The 19,924-nt window shown below is 35.7% G+C and overlaps 1 protein-coding gene across 4 annotated transcripts in view; it reads left to right on the top strand.

Annotated features, from left to right (window-relative positions):
* Positions 1-19,924, top strand: part of NUDT3 (nudix hydrolase homolog 3) — a 73,340-nt gene that overhangs the window by 9,754 nt on the left and 43,662 nt on the right. For all 4 annotated transcript variants that reach the window (XR_015819404.1, XM_088220709.1, XM_088220707.1 and 1 more), the window contains exons 3-7: positions 5,749-5,826; positions 14,115-14,211; positions 14,446-14,579; positions 15,041-15,122; positions 16,542-16,628. Coding sequence is in view for 3 of the 4 variants with exons in the window: in XM_088220709.1 (XP_088076835.1) it covers positions 5,749-5,826; positions 14,115-14,211; positions 14,446-14,579; positions 15,041-15,122; positions 16,542-16,628 (478 nt within the window). In the remaining variant the exon portion in view is untranslated. The remainder of the gene's footprint in view (positions 1-5,748; positions 5,827-14,114; positions 14,212-14,445; positions 14,580-15,040; positions 15,123-16,541; positions 16,629-19,924) is intronic.

Here is a 19,924-nt window from a genome sequence, read left to right as displayed (position 1 = left end):
AAAGAGTTAAGAGGTCGCCTTGCCTTAAGCCTCTAGATGTCCTGAAAAAAGAAGGCGGCCTATCATTAATTATCATAGGGAATGAAGTTGTTGTCATACACGCCTTCATCCACCCCCTCCATTTCCACGCAAATCCCATTTAATCCATCATATAATCAACAAACTCCCAGTTAACATGGTCATAAGCCTTCTTCATATCTAGTTTACCTAAAATCCCTTCTCTCCTACTCTTCACAATTTCATCTACCACTTTACTAGCCACCATTATTGCATCAATAATTTGCCTACCCCCAATAAAAACAGGTTGATACTCACCAACCACCTCCTCGAGTACCATAGGTAGCCTTCTAACTAACACTTTGGAGATAAACTTGTAGATGCACCTTGCTAAGCTAATAGGCCTGGAGTCTTTTATAATTTTTACCCCTTCAGCACAAGAAAGATAAAGTTAAAAAACTTCACAAATGTATTTGATTGTGTCAGGATGCAAGGGATGAAAAGAGAAATTCACAAAAGGATAAATTAGTCTTTTGCATGTATCAATTAGGATTAGGGTTAGGGGTTAATCTTCTACATGTATCTTTACCTGCAGCCGTCACTGCATCACGAACGATCGCACAATTCTAGCTATAAAAATCGTTGCTTTTATTGTTTTAAACCTATAAAAGGCTCAATCTCTATACTTATTATCATCAACAAAAGAAATAAAAACTTATTACATATTTTTCTTCTCTGTTTCTCCTTTCTTTCTATCTTTCTTCCTTTTCTTCTTATCTCAGATCAGTCACCATGTCTAAGTGTCTTGATAAGGTGGTATTAGAGCCATTAAAGTTGACTGAATCATTCACCAGGGTTGCTTTGTGAACTCGATCTAAGGGGAAGGTAGTAGCCATTGCGCAACCGCCTGAACCAATAGTGAAAGAGTTGGATCAGCGACTATCAAAACTCGTGGCCGAAATTTGTGAACATCAGAAAAAGACGCAACAATCAATTTGAGTACCTAGTGAAGTTGATACGCGGTGGGGTGCTGCACTAGGAGATGTGTAGCTTGGCGGCCCAAACGACAGCTGCATCGATTGGGCAACAAGGAATTTGGCCGCCTCCTTTCACGCACAATGAGATTGCACCGCACTACGAAATATAGAGCCCGACAAACCAGATGGTAGCCGTGCTGAATGGGTAAAAGGCGATTCTGTTGCCTCCCATTGCATACGAGGAAGAAGAAAAGGGAAAATAGGGCTCAAGGGTTCAATAGAGCCCCAAACTGGTTTTCCCAATTCAGGAAATCAAATTAATGGTCTAGACCAAAAATGGCCCAGACTAAACTGGGCTGAATTGAACCAGCCCAGACCGAACTGAATTTGCTTACTTTCTGAACGAACTCCCCAATTACACCATGAATTCGACTTGTTTACCCATCTTTGGTTAACTGTCCAGTTTGCCCAAGGTGGAAATTCTACTTTTTGGTGGAATTAATTCATGTGTCTGGATTTGGAGATGCAATAAGTATTTTTTGGTGCATGGAACACTGGACGAACAAAAGGTGGAGGTGGCTTCACTCTACTTGGGTAATGTAGTAGATGTATGTTACCAAGGATGGTTAGCAAAAGTGGATGAGCTCGAATGAAATTTGTTTGTAGAGAAACTACGTCGCAGATTTGACGGCGCCTCTCTAAAGAATTTAACAAACTAATGCATACTAGAATAGTATTGAAATATCAAGAACATCTCGAATATTTGCGCTCATTGATGAATGCTGACAATCCCACTTTGTTTGGAAAATTTGTTCATTTCAACTTTTATCAACGAGGTTAAAGCAAAACTGCAACCAATAATAAGGCTGCTTAGCCCACGCTTGGTCAACCAAACATCTGAACAAGTCCTGCTCCAGGAACAATGTATGATAGAAATGTCTCAATTGCATATTTGTTTGGTGCTGTTGTCCAATTTTCAGAAGGATCTGAAAAATAAATTATGAACCATCCCTAGTAGGTGGAAAAGAAACGAAATCGAGAAGTGATAGCTGCTTGTTACAAGTATGGAGACTGATATTTTTCAGAACACCCTATCAAAGTAAAATGGTAATGACCTTGGAGGAGATTGTTATGGAAAGAACTCTTGAAGAAAAAGTTTTTACAACTCAACATTAAGGACAAGATTGATGCTCAAGGGGAGGGCATTGTCAGAATACAAGGGATAGAAAAAAAATTTCACAAAAGGGTAAATTGGTCATTTGTATGTATTAATTAGGATTAAGGTTACGGTTAGTCTCCTGCACCTATCTTTATCTACAGTTGCGGGCTGCGAGATTTCGGTCGCAAAAATCGTTGCTTTCATTGCTTTAAGCCTATAAAAGGCTCAATCTCTATGTTTGTAATCATCAAGGAAAGAAATAAAAATTTATCTCAAATTTCTTTTTTCTGTTTCTCCTCTCCTTTTCTCTTTCTTTCTTCTTCTTCTTATCTTAAATCAATCACCATGTCTAAGGGTGTTGATATGTTGATAAAGATCCCTGAAAACTTCCACAAAGTTTTGCTTGATTATGTGCCAAAAGTCCTGTAACATTCTCATGTTGAACCTATCCGGCCCTGAACTTTTATCACCAATTCAACTTTTAAGACCTTCCAATATCTCCTCTTAAGAAAATTCCTTCTCAAGGTTGTCTCGACGCGTCAGATTAAGCTCGTTAAATTGAAGCCCATCAGCTTAAGTCTTCTGTCTAATTCTTCCATATAAATTGTCTAGAAATAAATATTGGCTTTCTCTCTCATATTACTAATCAACTATTCATCCACATAGTTGTATCGTCTTCTACAGCTGGCCAAGTAATGAAAGTACTTAGTATTATAGTCCCTCTCTTCAACCATTTCTCCCTTGCCTTTTGTCTCCAAATATTTTCTCCATGCATAACCTATTAGCCAAATCTACTGTCAACATCTTCCTTCTCTCCTTATCCTCTCTCATTTTCCCACTCTCCTGTTCCAATATGTCTAACCCCTCTAACTCCTCCATTATTTCATTAATACTCTCTTCTCCCTTCACCCTCTCCTGCATGAGATAGAACTAATAAAGGAACATAAATGTTTTGAAAAATTAATTAAAAAGAATAAGAAGATTTAATTTCTTTTTATAAGTTTTGAAGAGTTTTACAATAAAGGGAAACAAACAGATTTCTTTTCTTATTTCTTAGATTTCCTATTTTCCTATCTTTATAACTTATTTTTCTATTTATTAGGTTTTCTAGATTTCTTATTTTGATGTATTTGGTATCTATAATAAGGTACCTATCTTAGTTATTAGGTAAACTATTCATGATCATTATTCTTATTTTGAGATGTTGTTTTAACTATTAAGATATGAGATTTCTAAGTTTTGTTCTTGAGAAAAGTTCATTAAGTTTGTATTCAAGCTTTCTTTGTTCTACATCGGTTGATATTAGAGTCTAAAATCGATATACTAGGCTTCCCAAGTTTGCTGAATCCAACCCTCTTGACACCCCCCCCCAACAAAAAAAAAATTAAAATCAATCAACGATATGACTCTACATTCTTTTGCCCTTATCAACAAGGAGAATTTGACTATTATTTCTTTTATGGATTTTGTCATTCCTAATTAGTTCAACACATCTTCAATATCCTTGGTTTCAGAAGCATTCATGTTATCCCATGATAATTTCAAGTTTTGTAAGGTTCAAACTGCTATTGAGACAAGCTTCAACTTTGATAGTCTTTTTACTTTAGCATTTCAAAACTCGAAGTTAAGTTTTCACCGAGTGGGGGAGAATGATGCAGAACAAAAAGCTCATAAAGTGGACATAGTTATTGTAATAGGAGATATAAGGCGGAACCAATAAAGGAATATAAACATTTTGGAAAGTTAAGTAAAGGAATAGGACAAGTTTAGTTTCATTTTACAAGTTCTTGAGTCTTACAATAAAAGGAAATAGAAAGATTTTATTTTTCTTTTTCCTAAATTTCCTATTTTCTTAAGTCTTTCTATTTGTAACTTATTTTCCTATTTATTAGGTTTTCTAGATTCTCTATATTGATGATTTGTGCCTATAACTAAGTACCTATCTTAGTTATTAGGTAAACTATTCATGATTATTATTCAAAAATTGAGATATTATTTTGATTATTGAGATTTGAGATCTCTAATTTCTGTTCTTAATAAAAGTTTGTTAAGTTTGTATTCAATCTCTCTTTATCCTACATCAGTTATACCTATCATTTTCGCAATTGCTAGGTTCAAAGAAACAACGGTCAGGATTTTGAGGTGTTCAGTGGTGGAGTCAATCCAGTATAAGGTTTCTCTTTTTGGGACCTTAGTGAATTAGACGTTGGTGAATGAATCTACCTCCTTTCCATCTTGCATTATTCAACAAAGATGATTGGCTGGTTTTGAAGTTATCTAGAGATGCTACATTTTTAGTTAAATCCTTTTGCCACTATAAGCTTGCTGACTCCATGCTAGATTATCTATCTTGGGAATAGATTTGGAAATCAAAAGCTTGTCCCAACATTGCTTTTTTTTTTTCTTTTCCTGATGCCAGCTTAGGGAGGATCCTTACTTTTGACAACCGCATGATTCTTTGTAATTATTTTTCATTTGTTTTCATGATTCTTTGAGGACTATACCTTATCCTCCAGTTTTGCATTATATTTTTTTCTCTCCTCTCTAATAAATCTTCTTTTATCTAAAAGAATCAGGTAGAATAAAGTTAATGGCTGCTTTGCGTGCCATGAAGAATGGGACTCCCTAGGCCCATCTTCTTCTTTGCTGTACTAAGACTAGGAGGACTTCGGTTTTTGCAGGACTATGAACTCTATGGTTTGAATGGAATAGGAGGATTTTCAATGACAACTTTTTGTTGGTCAGGAGATGTTGGAAAGATTAAACTTTTTTGGCTACCTTATGGATCAGTAAATGTGGGGAAAATTAACTTTTTTGGCCACCTTATTGGCCAAAGCTCATGGGAAATTCCCCTATCTTGCAATATCTGGAATTCATCAGAACTGGGAGGCTATATTTTGTGATCCTCAAGATTTTTATTTTTTGTATATTTATCTTTTTCTTTTTGCCTTAATTTTGTATCCTCTGTTTGATGATTGGAGGCTATATTTTGTGATCGACAAGATTTTTATTTTTTGTATGTTTATCTTTTCTTTTTTGCTTAATTTCGTATCCTCTATTTGATGATTCGAGGGAGATGTCTTATTCTCGGATAGTGTACCTTGCTGGTATGAGTCGAGGGTCACACATCCTTAGAGAGCCTTTGAGAATCATCCTCCCAGTTCATCTCTGTTGGAGGATCGTGGATTGATAACTCCTATATGTTGTTTAAGAGTAACTCCATCCATAATGAGATTGATGTTTTGGACTTGATTGATCTCTTATATTTGATAAATTTGTATATTCTTATATTTGTGTAAGTAGATGGTACCCCCATTGTAGTCTCTTTACGAAACTGCCAAAAGTAATTTCATAGTAAGATAAAAGATAAATTTGCTTTTATTATATTAAAGCTATGTTGCATTTAGTGTTTACTGTTGGTAACTAAGGAAATATTGAAAATGGCTGCGTAATATTTTCCTACTCAAAATGCTGTTCTTCTTAGTTGCTGGCTCATTTTCTTCTTCTCAATTGTACATTGTGCTTTAGACAATATTCTTTTAGCTGTTCTATTCTTGGAATAAAATATTTGCTGAATCATTGGTCATTTAGAAACTTACTAATTATTTTATTCAGGAGGGAGCTTCATGAAGAGCTTGGAATAAAGCTCCCGGAGGATGCATTTGAGATGATATTCATCTTTCTTCAAGAATGGTTCGTATATAAATTTGTTGTTTACCTGATGCTTGAATTCCTCGATGTGATACATTTTTCTATGGAGAGTTAACCATCAGTCTGCTTTTTGAAGTACAACCGTTGGTAGATAATTAAAACTGACAAACTTTTGCGCCTCCACAAGAGGTGGCCTTTTAAAAGTTCACAGTATAGCTACATTTGGTATGATGAATGGTGTAGGCTAAAGGGCGGGTAAGGCCCCTTATCCTAACATATCTTTTCTTTATTGGTTGGAAGAGACACCACCATATTGGGGTAGGTAGTATATATATTGCCAATGGAAAGAGAGTTACTATCAGAAAAACGAGAGAGAAGTGCAGCAACAGAGGACAAAGAATCTTCCTAAAATAAAAAATAAAATAGATGATGGTTTGTCTTTATTGATTGGTTAATTCATTTTCTTTGTTAACGAGTTAGAAAGAGGATAAAAGTATACTAAAATAGAGGACAAAGAATTCTTTTAAAGCAACCAAAGAAAAAGAAATACATAAAAATCAGAACAGTGCTACAATTCTCTTATGATTTTACAAAGCTAACAATATAAATTGAAATCCTCGAGAGAGAGAGAGCGATTGTGTGATTCTGTCAGTCAGAGTGAGAGAGGGTTGGCCTCCTGGCCAATTAGGGGGAGGGGGATAATGATGTCGTCGTGGAAAAGGTTTTTCATGGTGGATCACAAAACCTTCGACAAATTCAGAAGTAGGAGAAGAAATGAGGAGATGTGCATTTGCGAGAAAGGAAAGGGCCTAAGGGTTGAGATTATCTTGGAAAATAAAGATATCAGGTGGATTGTTGAGGCTTTAGTAGATTTTTACTGGAGAAAGGGTGGTAAATCTTGGGAGAAACAGATAAATGGTGATAAACATAACTTGTTCATTGCTTTGGGAAGAAATGGTGGTGGAGTTTTCTTGTTTTGACTAAGGTGCGAGGAAGAAACAGGAAACAAATCTTCCAAGATTTTTGTGTGAGGCCTCCTCTGGTTCACTCGATGCATGAGGACTCAAAACCGTCAGAAAACGACTTCCTCCGCCTCTTCTGCGTGCATCACTGTGTCGGCCGCAATCGGAACTGGTTGGAGGATGGTGGTTGACTTGTAAAGAATAAGAAAAAAATACTAAATATTTCTTACATTTTATTGAAATGAGAGTGAGGAGTTTTGTGAATGGAGATTTTTGTGAAGGAATTCCCCCTTTTTTCTCTTATTAATTTCAGACACCAACGGGTGCCATTTATAGAAGAAAAAACAAGAATGTTTTCATAAATGTGAGGAAGGGATGATAACAAATTTCTGTTATTACCATGTCACCTCACCTTCTAGAAGAATGACACCTCACCTACTAGGAATATTCCACTCTGTATAACAGAATGGAGAATAAGAAGTACCTAATTTATTACAGTATTTTCTACACTCTCCCTCAATCTAGTTTACATATATATTGAGTAAATTTAAATTGGATACAATATTATCAAATATCTGTTTTGGTAATGCATTTGTTAGGATGTCAACAACTTCTTGATTTGAAGGGATGTGCATAAGAGCTATGGTTCCATCTTCAATCTTTTCTTTAATGAAATGTCGATCTATCTCTACATGTTCGGTCCTGTCATGGTGTATTGAATTTTTGGCCATACTGATTTTTGATTGATTGTCACACTACTCTTTCATAGAAGTATTAATAGATGCATTTAATTTTAGTAGTATTTTTCTCAACCATATCCCTTCACAAATTCCATGTGCAATAGCTCAAAATTCAGATTTTGCGCTATTACGGGATACTACAGACTGCTTCTTGCTACGCCATGTGACCAAATGTTCCCACACATATGTGCAGTAGCCAGAAATGGATCTCTTGTCGGTTATCGGTCCTGCCTAATCAGCATCAGTAAAGACTTCAATATCCCTGTTTATTTTCTTTTGGAAAATTAATACTTGAACTGGTATCCTTTTTAGATATCTCAAAATTCTATACATAGCCTTCATATGTATTTCTGACGGTTGATTCATGAATTGACTTACTGTACTAATTACAAAGCTGATGTTTAGTCTTTTGTGTGCCAGGTATATTAGTTTCCCGACCAATTTTTGATACTCTCTTTGTCAGCAGTCTTCTCACATTCTGTAGATCCCAGTTTCATGGTTGGATCCTTAGGCGTATCCGCAGGTTTACAACTAAGCATACCTGTTTCCTTCAGGGGATCCATGACATATTTCCATTGTGATACGGAAATTCATTTCTTAGACTGGGTAATTTTCATACCTAGGAAGTACTTGAGCATTCCAAGATCTTTAATTTCGAATTCCTTGGCTAGAAACTCTTTAAGTTTTCGAATTTCCTCAATGTGATCTCCTGTGAGGATGATATTATTTACATACACAATCAGAATTGATCTTTTACCTGAGATACAGTGTTTGATAAATAAAGTGCGATCTGATGACATTGCTCATACCCAATATGTTTTATAATCCTAGTGAATCTGTCAAACAAAGCTCTTGGGGATTGCTTGAGTCTATATAGTGATTTCTTGAGTCTGCAAACCTTGTGAGACTGATCTTCTACTTCCAAACCTGGTGGGATATCCATGTACACTTCTTATTCTATATCACCATTCAAAAATGTATTTTTTACATCCAGTTGGCAAAAAGGCCAATCAAGATTTGATGCAAGAGAGAGTAGTACCCGTATTGTGTTGTGCTTGGCGACTGGAGCAAAGGTCTCTTGATGGTCTATACCATAGGACTCCCTGGAGGTAGTTCAGACAATTCCCATGTCCCATTTTTTTCAAGAGCACTAATATCTTCTTGAATACCTGTACTCCACTCTGATATTTGAAGAGCTTCATGCACTGTCTTTGGTTCTGGAAAACTGCTGTCAAGTTTGCTCACAAATGCATGATGTTTCAAAGATAGATTACCGAATGATACATAATTTTTTATGGGATATTTTGTGCATAATCTGGTACATTTTCTCACAGTAATAGGTAAGTCAATATCAGCAGCAGAGTCAGTAACAAGTACCTCATTACCTGTTGATTCCTTAACCATTGGAGTGGGTACGGATTCATGGCAAGTCCTGGTTGGTTTCAGTACTTGTTCCCCACGAACTTTGTTCCTTCTAGTATAGACACGTAGCTCATTTATTGCAGGTAGTGTACACTCAGTTTCTGCTACAAGTTCAGGTTTAGGATCAGACTCTAGAGGAGGTGAATTTTGTGCGTAGATAGAAGGGATGCTGACATCCCACACTTGATATTCCTGAGTAGAATGCCTCCCTTAAATATCAATAGTGGGATAAAAAGGGTGGTTATCAAAGAAAATGACACCCATTGTATTATAGAATCGTCGTGTATCCAGAAAAAAATATTTGTATTCTTTTTGATTCGACGAGTATCCAACAAAGATACACTTAAGGGTTCTTGGGTCAAGTTTTCCCCGAAGATGTGAGTGGATATGAACGAAAGCAGAACACCCGAAAACTTTAAGTGGCAGTGAGTGTAAGATATGTGAATTAGGAAAGTTCTGAGAGAGAAGATCATAGAGTGTTTGAAAATGCAAAATACGGGAAGACATTCGATTTATCAGATAAGTTACAGTGAGTATTGACTCTCCCCAAAGAAACTTAGGAACATGGGTAGTGAACATAACGGATCTGGTGACTTCAAGAATACGTCTGTTTTTTCGTTCGGTTATGCCATTTTGCTGAGGGGTGTATACACAAGAACTTTGGTGAATAATACCATGTTTCTCAAAGTATTTCCCAAGAGTGGTTTCAAAATATTCACAGGCATTATCAGTTTTAAGTACCTATATAGTGGTATGAAACTGAGTTTGGATCATAGTATTGAATCTTTTGAAAATGACTTCTACTTCGGATTTTTCTTTCATTAGGAGGACCCAAATGATTCTAGTGTGATCATCAATAAAGGATACAAATCACTTATTTCCGGATATGTTGATAACCTTGTAAGGTCCCCAAACATCATTGTGAATTAATGCAAACGGTTTGGAAGGTTTTTATGGCAGACTTGCAAAAGAGTTTCGACTATATTTAGAGATTTGACATACTTCACATTGAAAAAAAAGTGAATTTTTATTTTTGAACAATAAGGGAAACATCTTTTGTAGATACAAAAAGTTTGGATGACCTAAGCGGTAATGCTATGATTTGATATCATGATCATTATTTGATTAACTCTCAAGAACAGAGTTTGTACATATTGCCGTTTGAGCTTGTCTTATAGAAGGATCTGTTTGAAGGAGATACAAGCCTGAGTGCATCCTAGCATTGCCAATTGTCATCCCCGATTCCAAGTCCTGAAATTCACATATTTTTGAACCAAATTTAGCAACATAGTTTAGATCAATAGAAAGTTTGCTAACCGATAGTAAATTGCAGTCCAATTTTGGTACATAAAGTACTGAATGAAAGGTCAACTGTGGTGTTAAAACAATGGAACGAGTTCCAGCTACTTTGGAGATTGACGCGTCTGCCATTTTAATTGTGAAATCCTCATATGATGTTTTGTAATTTTGAAATAGGGATACATTACCCATCATATGGTTTGATGCTCTAGAATCAACCAATCGTATGTTCTGTTTTGAAGAACCTGCTGTCAAACCAATTGTTGCTTTACCTTTTTGTGCCACCGAAGCACGCACGAGTTGAGTAGGCAAACAATTCTGCTTGAATAATTGTTGAAGGATCTCTATTTGTGCAGCATTGAACGGATTGCTTTCTGCAACATTTTCTTTAACAGTTGAAGCAGCAATATTTCCTTGACGGTTTCCATTGCTCTTTGTTCTTTCGGCCTTATTTTCGTTGGGTTTCTTGTACAACTTTCAACATTTCTTGCGGACATGGCCGAGTCTCCTGCAGTGATCACAATACGGTCTTCCCTTCTTTCCACGGGAATCAGACCGCGTGGTGAGTGCAGAGACACTTTCGGCAGAGTAGATAGGCTGAGCTTTTCCCATCATCACCCACCTCTTGCTCTCTTCTCTTCGGATTTTCGCGAACACTTCTCAGATGCTGGGTAGTGGTTTCATTCCCAACACCTGTCCACGAACCTCATCCAGACTTTTTGTTGAGCTCCATCAAGAATTTGAAGATTCTTTTTTGCTCAACAAAGAGTCTGAACGTCCGAGCATCATTTGGACAACTCCATTGATGCTTCTCGAAGGTATCCAGTTGCTGCCAGCTTTGGGTTAGTAAATTAAAGTACTGGGTAACCGAAAGCTCACCCTGACGCAACTCATGGATAGTCGACTCCACCTCAAAGATGGCGGAGACGTTATCTTTGCTGGAGTACGATTCGCGAGCCACTTCTTAGATTTCCTTTGCTGTTTCACATAGCATGAAGTTCTCACCAATGTCGGACACCATTGAGTTAATAAGCCACGACATTACTATGCTATTCTCTATTTTCCTGATGCGAAAACTTGGGTCGCTGGTTGCGGGAGGGATAGTTTCACCTGTGAGGTAATCGTCGCGGCCCTTGCCGCGAATAAACAGTAAGACATACGTTGACCATTGAAGGTAGTTCTGTCCGTTCAGTTTGTGCCCCGTGATGAACGATGATGCCTGCTCAACTAGGTTGTGGTTCGGAGTTGTGGGGAGGTAGGAACCTGAAGAGACTTCAGGAGGAGAGGAATTGAGTTTGTTTGTGACCAATTGAATTTTGGCTCAGTTAAAGGAAGCTCTCAGATCAGGGCTTTGATACCATGAAGAGTTTTGTGAATGGAGATTTTTGTGAAGGAATTCTCTCCTTTTTTCTCTTATTAATTTCAGGCACCAAAGGGTGCCATTTATAGAAGAAAAAACAGACATCTTTTCAGAAATGGGAGGAAGGGGTGATAACAGATTTATGTTGTTATCATGCCACCTTAACTTCTAGAAGAATGACACCTCACCTGCTAGGAATATTCCACTCTGTATGGAGAATAAGAATTACCTAATTTATTACAACATTTTCTACAGAGAGAGAGGATATATATATATAAATAGATTCATATATGGTAACCAGCATAAATTACCCATTAATTTCTTTTCTAATTAATTTAATACATTTGGAAACATAATCACCTAATTATGTATAGAGATATTCTATAATATTCGAACAGGAAGAAATAGTGGTGGAAGGTTTCTTGTTTTGACTGAGGTGCGAGGAAGAAACAGGAAAAAAATTATCATCCCAGAAGGTTATGAAGCGGGTGGATGGTGGAAACTGATGAAAACAATCTTTGAGTTGGCTGGGATTCCATTATCAAACCCGGACTTAAAGAAAAAGAAGAAGGTGGCAGCAGCTGGTGACATTAAAGAGGTAAAAGAAGTCATATTGATGAATGGTGGGGGTAATTTATGTGGAACTCCAGGTGCCAAGGGGAAGAGAAACAGGGAAGTAGTTGCTGCAGGGAGCTAAAAGACTACAATCTTCGGTAAACTATGATTGTAAAAATAAGAAGGAAAAGAGGGAGGAGGGAAAGGGATCTATTATCGTTAAATGATTGGAAAAATTATATATTGGAATGTGAGGGGAATGAACGATAAAACTAAAAGAAGCGTTATTAGTGGTTGTATTAGAAAGTTGAAACTGGACATAATATGCTTACAAGAAACCAAAATGGAGGAAATAGAGGGGAGAAAGAGGTAAGGAGTGTATGGGAAGAGTCAAACATTTGTTGGAACTCTCTTCCAGCTGTGGGGAGAGCAGAGGGAGTTTTGATATTATGGAGAGGTGACAGATTCATTTGCAAAAAAGTGGTGGTTGGCAGAACCTCAATTTCCTGTTTATTTGAAGATCGTCATGGAGGAAAGGAAAGTTGGGTTTTCACAGGGGTATATTGCAGGGCAACAAAGGAGGAGAAAAAAACTCTTTGGGAGGAATTAAAAGAATGTAGCAAATGTTGGGGGCATAGATGAGGGGTGGGTGGAGATTTCAATATGATACTAAAAAAAGGGGAAAGGACAAGCAAAGGTAACTCTGAAAATGAAATTGAGGAATTCAGGGAGATTGTGGAAGAGTTAAATTTGATTGATCTACCTCTAAATGGGGTGGGAGATGGACATGGTCAAACATGAGAAGTGTCCCTTCATGTTCGAGAATTGATTGATTTCTCATATCACAAGACCTCGTGATGCAAATTGATGGTTTAACTCAATCAGTATTGGAGAGACCTATATCGGATCATTTCCCAATTTGTTTAACTCCAGATAGCATTAAATGGGGCCCCATGCCTTTTAGATTTGATAGCAAATGGCTGAAGGTAGATGGATGCAGGCGGTTGGTGTTAGAAATATGGCAGAACAACAAGACAAAAGGAACGGCTAGTTTCAAGTTTGCTGCAAAGTTAACGGATGTCAAAAATGCAATCAAAAAATGGTCAAAAGAAGAGGAGGAGAGAATAAATGAAGATATCAACAATTGTTTTAAAGGTATTGAAGAAATTGACAGGCTTGAGGGGAATGGAACAATTGATGAACCAGAACGCAATAAAAGAGAACCAATGAGGAAAAAAGTGGCATTTAAACTAAACATGGAGGCAATTTCTTGGAGATAAAAGGCAAGAGAAAAATGGTTAAAGGAGGGGGACCGGAACACTAGGTATTTCTATTTTCTTAATCACTCCCATAAGTTAAGGATCTTAAACAGGGAGAGGTAATATAGGTGAATACTTGAGGAACAAACTTCGGTAAGAGTAACCCTATCTCTTAAAAGAAGAATCAACCTTTTGCAGCAAATGTGCCTCCTAAAAGTCCTGCTCAATACAGGGTTCCAAAACAACTCTATCTGAGGGCTATTAACAATTTGGGGTGAAGAAGTGCCCACCTGGATAGTGCTCTGAAAAGTTTAAAATGTCATTTCAAAATCTCCTCTGACTTCTATCCTATAAAAAAAAAATACAATATATGTTTATACATGTGCTGACATAGCCATATATATCATACAAGAACCTGTATTTGGATATTATGTGTATACATTGATTGATGTACTTATCATTAGGTGGAGCTTATATGAACACGTATGATGGAGAAACTCTTGATATCACTATTCTTGATATCATCTATTGTTGTCTTAGCATGTATGTGTATTTATCACATTATAATATTTATGGTTGGATGTTATTATGATTCTGTGACCTTTTCCTCCATGGCATGCTCTCGTTAATGTCCAATGTTTCGAACAAATTTTTGGGCTGATACCCTTGCTTTTCAAAATCTGAAATCCATTGATAGTTTGTTGACTTCTAATAATTTTGTACTTGAATGTAGTGTCATAAATGATGGGAAGTTCATCAATAATGAATTTAATGATGTATATCTTGTAACAACTCGCGACCCAATTCCTCTGGAGGCATTTACTTTGCAGGTGAGAATGTCGATGATTAAATTTATTGATGTGCTTAAAAGTAAATTAACTGGGTAATGGCGTTATGGTATTCGTTCATTATATCTTGTGCTTTAATAAACAATTAAGCTCCTTTTTGCAAATATTCCAATTTTCACCTATCTGTCATTTTCGTGGAGATCAAATACTCCCAGCTATAAACAATTGCATTGCTGCACAATCTTAATCTAACTCCTACTTTTTTCCTTTTGGTAGCAAGAAGAGGTCTCTGCTGTAAAGTATATCTCTTACGAGGAGTATAGAAATGTTCTTGCTAAAGATCATCCTGACTATGTGCCCTATGATATAAATGGACAATATGGTCAACTCTTTGAAATAATTAAACGAAGGTATGTTATGTAAAATCTGTTCTTGCAAAGTCAAATAGCTTTTTTTTTTTTTTTTGTCTCTTTTCTCTTTTTGGTTTCACGAATTTGTAGTCCTTTTTTTTCGAGTAATTCTCCTTTCTAGTTCTGATTACTCTTTCTTTTACTAAAATTATGTACATCGAAGGACAAAAGTTTTGTTAAGGTCGCATTTAGTCACTTCAAATCCAAACACATATTTTGAAGCATAAGCATTTCTGTGTTATTTTCTGTATAACAAAGATCCAGTAGGTTTTATTTTTTTTTTCTTTTTCTGCCAAAGGGAAATTATTCCTTGGTAGTCTTTTTCGTACATGGCTTTATTGGTTGAATGTTTTGGTATCAATATGTTATAAGAGAGATTCCATCATGGGTGAACCTCCTCATCTTGTATATATTTAAGTGTCAAAATCCTTCTCAACTTGTTTTATCTAAATTTCTTAAAGGTACTATGAGAACACTGTGGGACGCACTTTGACTCTACAGAAGCAACTCCATCGTTATGCTCCCTTTTCCCTTAATCCGGAGGTTGCAAACTCTATAATGTCTTTTTACATGAATTTTTTTTCTGATTTTCTCTTATTATGTCTGGAATTTGGAGAGAAACTGGATTTCGTTGTATATTAAGAAGGAGCATATACATGGGAATACATAGCTTTTATAAAGAGAAAATAGGAAACTAACTAAGAAAATTAAATCAAATCTCCAGAGGGATTTCCTAATCTACATCCCATAATTTTAGGAAGATTTATTTCCTAATTTTAAGATATAATATTGACTATTTTTTGACATGCCTCCTCAAGCTGGTAATTATTCATCTTCAATTCCCAGCTTGAAGATAAGTTCTTGGAACTTTGCAGTATTAAATTCTTTTGAATGCACATCTAGAGATGGAGTATTTATTGAGACATACTGAGTACAAATCAATCAACTATCAAACATTTCTTTCATGAAGTTTTATCTATTTCAATGTGCTTTATTTTGTCATGTTGCACATGATTGTCGGCAATGTTAATAGCAAACTTGTTTTTGGAAAATGACTATTGACCCTTCATTTGATTTTTAAATATTCTAAAATTATCTTGCCATAGTAATTTATAGCCCCATGTGCCATCACCTTGAACTCTGCCTTTGTACTTGATCTAGAAACCACAATTTGTTTCTTACTCCTTCATATTACTAGATTGGCTCCAAGAAAAGCACAAATAACTTGTATCAGACTGTCTGTGAACTAACGAGTCTGCATAATCTGCATCAATGTATACCTCAAGAACTTATCTGGTATTCCATTTCAATAGAATTCCTTTGCCAGGATTAGCCTTTAGGTAGTGTAGTATCCTGTGAACTTGATGAAGATGAACCTCTCTTAGCTGTGCATAAATTGGCTAATCATACTCATGGGATATGCAATGTTTGACCTTTTATGAGGAAGATATATAAGCCAGGTGCTATAAGCCAGCCTTCCTACTGAGACTCTGTTTTTCCGTATCCGTATTAGCACCTTGGCACCCACATTCAGTGTCTCAACATTGACATTCTATTTGCTTTCCCTGTACCAAGTGCCTAGGCAAAAGCTTCCAGCACCTAGGCTCTTACTTTCTGTCCACAACCTCTGAATTCCTTCTTTCTGGCGCCTAGACCCCCACCTTCATCGCCTAGGCATTTAGTGCAGATTTTGCTACTTTCCACCTTTTGCCTGAATCTGGTCGAAAACACGTTCGTGACCCTAACTTTGCAACATAAACATAATTAAGCTAAATTAGGCCATCAACTCATCAAAAACTAGCAAATAATCACAAATATTTTGATCAAAGTTGGTTGATGTAAAATTGATTTATCACTATCATATTTATGTGCATGTGCACACTCATTCACAAGTCATAAATACATAATACAGCATCATGCTTCCTCCTTTAAACCGTAATTGTAATCTTTTTGTTAATGCAGTTGACAGGGCTTACAGATGCAGACAAGGAGGCTTTGGTTTTACTTATTAAGGCTGCAAAAATCATGGATGAGATCTTTTATCTTCAGGTTGTTCTTACCTGTAGATAAATTATTGTAATAGGTGCAACACACATGAACTTCTGGCATGAATTTTAATATAGATATTAATTTTCATGAATATTCTGTTCTGTCTTATTATTAGTATTTGCACTTTAGATGATGAAATTCATTTTTAGACAGAGGTCTTATCATGTGATATAATAATCAGGTTACTTCCTTCTTAGGCCAGCAATGTACCGATAAATGTTTGGGGCACTGACCTGACTATCAATATGGTGGGTAATAATAGGAAAAGTTACATTTACCTCTTGAGATCTGGCCTAACGTATAGAGATTTCCAACAACCCCCACACAAATTTTAATCCTGTTACATCGAGGAGAAGGATAATCGCTTAGCTGAATACTATATGATAAAGTTTTGCCCATTACTGTTTTGTGTCTAGTTTTTGTCACACCTTCTGTCTGTACACATTCCATGTAATGGATGTGGTTCCAAGCTTGGTGCAAAAACTTTTGTCTCGTGCCACATTTATGTTTGTAGACTCTTGGGATATCATTTAGGGTCATTGCTCATCGGGTTTGAGAGCAAGTGGTTTAAAGTTTCTGGCTTAAGGATTGAGTCAAGGAATGGTGGTGGGAAGCTAGAGTTTGATGGTTTTGCAAGCTTCAAAATTTTTAAAAAACCTCCTTTTTTTTTTCAAATCAAAGATTAAATGTTGGAGGAAGACCGAATTTTGCAATGAGGAATCTAAGGAGGATGTCCTGTTGAGCGAAGTGCATAGGTTTGATAAATTGGAAGAATGTTGGGGTTTCAGAAAGGAGGAATTTCATTGTTGGACAAGGCCAAGCTAGATCTGTCTAATCTTTTTGCTTATGGTGGAGATTGCATGGAGATAGAGATCAAGGGCTGACGGAATTAGACAAGGGATAGAAATAGCAAAATTTTCCATGGTATAGCAATCAATCACATATGGTGCAATTATGTTGAGAGAAAAAATATTATCTTTTATTTCTGATGATTTTTACATTATTACACTTAAAATATATATAGAGAGAATTATTATTATTTTATTAGAATTCTAATTACATGAGATTACTGTACTAATAGAATTCTAATTAATAAAATATCCTAATCAACGCTCTCCCTCAAGTTGGTGCACATATATCACACATGTTCAACTTACAGATCAAGTTCTGAAGAGATTTATTGCACGGTCCTTTAATATAGATATTTGCTACCTGATCGTTAGAAGATACATGATATAAGTATAAGGAGTCATCAACTACTTTTTTCTTTTATGAAATGTTGATCAATCTCAATATACTTTATCTGGTCATGTTGAACTAGATTATGAGTAATGTCAATGGTTACTTTATTATCACAAAACAGGGATAAACTCTCTTCTTTAAGCAGTAATCTCATGTTAATGGTTGTTTTTCCTTGTAATCAAGTTGTTTCCTATGAGTGTGCAGTAACCGATAGTTGACATTTTATTTTCCAGAGATCCAGCCCAATTGGTATTTGTAAATATTTTTATCTTCAGGTAGTCATTTTTAGAAGATAGCAGATCTTTTCTTAGTACAAATTTCAGGTATCGTAGTATGCGAAATGCGACATGTAAGTGAGTCTCACGAGAATCATGCATATACTAACTCACCAGGCTAACTGCATATGCTATTTCAGGTCTAGTATGTGAGAGAGAGACGAATCTTTCAACTAATCTCTGATATCTTCCCAAATTAATTGATGTATGACTACTTGCTTGTAGTTTGTGATTGCTTTTAATAGGTGATTCTGCTGTCTTGCAACCTATCATACCAGTTTCTTCTAATAAGTATATGATATACTTTTGTTGAGAAATGAAGATTTTTTTATTGGATTTGACAACTTCAATTCTAAATAAGTAGTGCAATTTTTCTAAATTTTTTATTTCAAACTCTTGAGTAAGAAGTTCTTTTAATTGAGTTATCTCATTTTTATCATCTCTAGTCATCATAATATCATCTATATAAATAATGAGAAGAGCGACCTTTCTCTTATGATGTTTGATAAACAGAATATGGTCAGTGTTGTTTTGTTGATATATAAAAGATATCATAACTCTTCTAAACCTTTCAAATCATGCTTTTCGAGACTGTTTCTACTCGTGTAAGTTTTTTTTTTTTTTTTAATTTGCAAACCTTCCCTTATGTTCTTTCATTTTCAAATTTATGAAAAATTTTCATGTACCTCTCTTTCTCTAAGTCTCCATGGAGAAAAATATTTTTTATATTAAACTGTTGTAAGTTCCAATTAAGGTTAGTTGCACAAGATAGTAGTATTTTAATTGTGTTTATCTTTACGACAAGTACAAAGGTTTGCTGATAGTCAAATTCATAGGTCTGAGTAAACCCTTTAGCTACCACTCTAGTTTTATATCTTTCAATCGACTTGTTTGCTTTGTATTTTACTGTGAACACCCATTTGTAGGCAAATATTTTTTTTTTCTTGTGGAGGTGAAACAAGTTCTCATGTTTTATTTTTTGTCAATGTTTTCATTTTTTCAATCATGATTTCCTTCCATTTGGGATCTCGTAGAGGTTTTCTCAAATTCTTTGAAACAGACAGAGAGGAAACAGACGAGATAAAAATTATATAGGAGGGAGATAGAGAGTTATAGGAAACAAAATTAGATATAAGATGCTTAGTGCAAGTCTTGATTCCTTTTTTATGAGCAATGAGTTTATCATATGAATCATAAGGTAAAGATAACTCACCAGTATCTTCCGGAACTGAAGAAAATTATTAACTCGGGATAGATTGTATGATGACTTTTTTTATCTTATCTATAATTGAATATCTCTTCAAATTTGGTTTATTCAGGTACCTTACACTATCTCTTTGAATGAGACCTTCTGAATTAGAATTCTTTTTCCTGAATATAACTGTCAAGAGTTAACAAACTATGCATAATCTCTTCTTTCTCACTCTTCCTGTGAAGAGGTGTTGGGTTTGGATTGAAATATGACTTAGATTCTCTGAAAATAACATCTATAATCACAAAATATCTTCTAAATGGAAGATGATAACATTTGTAATTTTTTGAGTTGGAGAATATCTAACAAATACACATTTAAGGAATCTAGATTCCAACTCGCTCACATTTGTAGCACGGACAAAACAAACACATCCAAGCACTTTTAGGAGAATAGTATATGAATTTTTTATTTCTAAAACTTCTAAAGGATTTCTAAAATCGAGAGTGCTCAATGGTATTCTGTTGATAAGGTAAGTAGCTATAAGAACTGCATATTCTCAGTAAATTTTGTGTAGATTCATGGTG

The sequence above is a fragment of the Carica papaya genome, chromosome 5, assembly GCF_054855325.1.
Source record: "Carica papaya isolate Zhongbai chromosome 5, ASM5485532v1, whole genome shotgun sequence".
NCBI lineage: Eukaryota > Viridiplantae > Streptophyta > Magnoliopsida > Brassicales > Caricaceae > Carica > Carica papaya.
The sequence above is the reverse complement of the archived record's forward strand: the minus strand, read 5'-3'. Positions and strand labels throughout refer to the sequence as shown.